Raw genomic sequence first — 2500 nt, 5'->3', positions numbered from 1 at the left:
TAGTAGTAGTAATAGTAACAGTAGTAGTAGTAGTAGTAGTATCATTACGATTATTATCATTGTCATTATTTTTATTATCTACATCATTATCATTGCGATCCTTATTATCATTATCATTATGAGCATTATCATCAACCTTATGATTTCCATTGTTTACATTATCATTGTTATCATCATTATAATCATTGTTATCATTATCCTAATCTCAGTTATTGCTGTTGCCACTATTATCATTGCTATCATGATGGCCGATAAAAGGAACCATTTTTGTCATAAATGTCTTCTTGACCTCATGTTTTGTTTATCGGAGAGCAATTTCTTTTCTTTTATTCATTCTGTTCGTTCTCTTCCATTTCCTTTTTTATATTTTATATCTTATTTGTTTTGTTTTCTTTTCTCGCTGTTTTTTTTCGTTCCATTTATTTTTTATTTCTTCTTCTTCTATTTCCTCCTGCTCCAGCCTTTTTCTTTCTTATTAGTTTTCCCTACCTTTTTTCTCTCTCTTTCTATCTCTCCTTGGTTTTTCGTGCCTCTCTCTCTCTCTCTCTTTCTCTTGCTTTGTCTTTATTACTGTTATCATTGTCTGTCTGTCTGTCTGTTTGTCTGTCTCTGTCTCTCTCTCTCCTTTTCCCTCCTCCCTTTTCCATTCCCCCCCCCTCTCTCTCTCTCTCTGTCTCTCCCTCTCTCTCTCTCCCTCCTTCTCTCTCTCCCTCTCTCTCTCTCTCTCCCTCCTTCCGTCTTTCTCTCTCTCTCTCTCTCCCTCCTTCTCTCTCTCCCCCTCTTACACTCCCTCTCTCAAACCCCATCAAATGACCCCCCCCTCCCTGCCCCCTGACACGACCTAACCTCCCCCCGTCCGTCCCCAGAGCGAGCTGGACCCCGGGCTGCAAGATGGCGACGGCAACAGCGCCCTGATGTATGCGGCGGCTTTTGGACATAGGGAAGTCGTGCTGCTCATCCTCGCCGCCTTCAAACAGCTCCACCACGTAGCCTACCACGGTGAGGATATGGGTGACGTAGGATGAGGGTAATGGTGTTTGGGGAGTGATGGGGAGGTACTGTACAGGGAGTGGGTGGTTGGTGATCATGGGATGTCGGGGTATGTTTTTTTTTTTTTTTTCTTGTTGAATGGGTTTAAGATTGTGTTTTCGTGAGGTGGGGTGAGTTTAATGGTGTTTGGGGAGTGATGGGGAGGTACTGTACGGGGAGTATGCGTGTGTGTGTGTGGAGGGGGGGAGTGATGCTCATGGGATGTCGCTTTTTCTCTCTCTCTTTTTATATTGGTTTTGTGATGGTGGGGGTTATGGTGGTGATAATGGTGGTGGTTCATGGGTTATGGTGTTGTGGCTGGTGACGTATGATGATTTAGTGTTGGGAAGCGATTGGGGGTTACTGTACAGGGAGTGGGACATCGGTATTTTATTCATCTAATTATCTATCTATTTATTTATCTTAATATTGAATAGGAGTACCTTAGTGATGGTTGGAATTATGGTGGTGCATCATGGGACGTATGGGGATTTTAATGGGGTTGTGGTTGGTGGTCTGATATTGGTAATGTTGGTGATCACGTGAACCAAAGATAATAATGTTAATAACGGTATAAATAGCTGATCCATAATGTATTCAAATTAGATCGCAAGGGTAATGAATGAGATTAATTCCATCAGAGATAACATATCAAAATTGAATCACCATTATCCCATACTTCACAAAATTACACCACCAAAATAAACACCTAAACAGAAGCAGACTACTAAATGTAGTGATCGGAGGAAAAGGGGAGAGGAAAGACAGGAGAGAAGGAAGGAGAGAGAGAGAGAGCAAAGAGAGAGATAGAGAAAGAGAGGGAGAGACAGAGATAGAGAAAGATATAGAAACAAACACACACACACAGCGAGAGAGAGAGAGAGAGAGAGAAAGAGAGAGAGAGAGAGAGAGAGAGAGAGAGAGAAAGAGAGAGAGAGAGAGAGAGAGAGAGAGAGAGAGAGAGAGAGGCACAGTCAAACAGATAGAGAAAGAAGATAGAAGGAGAGATCTATATCATTTAATTCGGGCGTCCCATCCACTTTGCAACTGCACTACATAAAAAAAAATCTGACGTATCTCTGTTCTCTTCCAAACAAAGCCATTTCTTCAACACAGAAGCAGCAAGGTCGTTAATGGAACATGTCCGTGCTACTGACAAAACAATTTAACATTAGCAGAAGTTAAATAGACCTCGTGAAGTTATGCAGAGGAACTTCCCGGTTCAGAAACTGCCTCCGACATATGCCCCACTACCTGTTCTCGGAATGATGCCATAAATTCCGGAATTAATTGCCCCGAGGTTGTGGATGTGGTCAAGTGGCGGCTGGGGCTTCGGGGTCGAGGCCGAAGGCACATGCTGACCCTTAGATCGATTTCCTCTAAATATGCATGTGTGTGACTTTGGGTTAAGACGTTGTGGTTTGCACACACACACACACATGCATACTGATGTATATAAACACAATACATC

At 42.6% G+C, this 2500-nt stretch overlaps 1 protein-coding gene across 1 annotated transcript in view; it reads left to right on the top strand.

The window, feature by feature from the left end:
• Positions 1–2500, top strand: part of LOC113824453 (ankyrin repeat domain-containing protein 34C) — a 92161-nt gene that overhangs the window by 74378 nt on the left and 15283 nt on the right. The window contains exon 3 of the mRNA XM_070123162.1: positions 867–999. Coding sequence (XP_069979263.1) covers positions 867–999 — 133 coding nt within the window. The remainder of the gene's footprint in view (positions 1–866; positions 1000–2500) is intronic.

Source organism: Penaeus vannamei, chromosome 1, assembly GCF_042767895.1.
Source record: "Penaeus vannamei isolate JL-2024 chromosome 1, ASM4276789v1, whole genome shotgun sequence".
In the NCBI taxonomy this organism is placed as follows: domain Eukaryota; kingdom Metazoa; phylum Arthropoda; class Malacostraca; order Decapoda; family Penaeidae; genus Penaeus; species Penaeus vannamei.
Note: the sequence above shows the minus strand (reverse complement) of the source record. Positions and strands in the feature narration are given on the sequence as shown.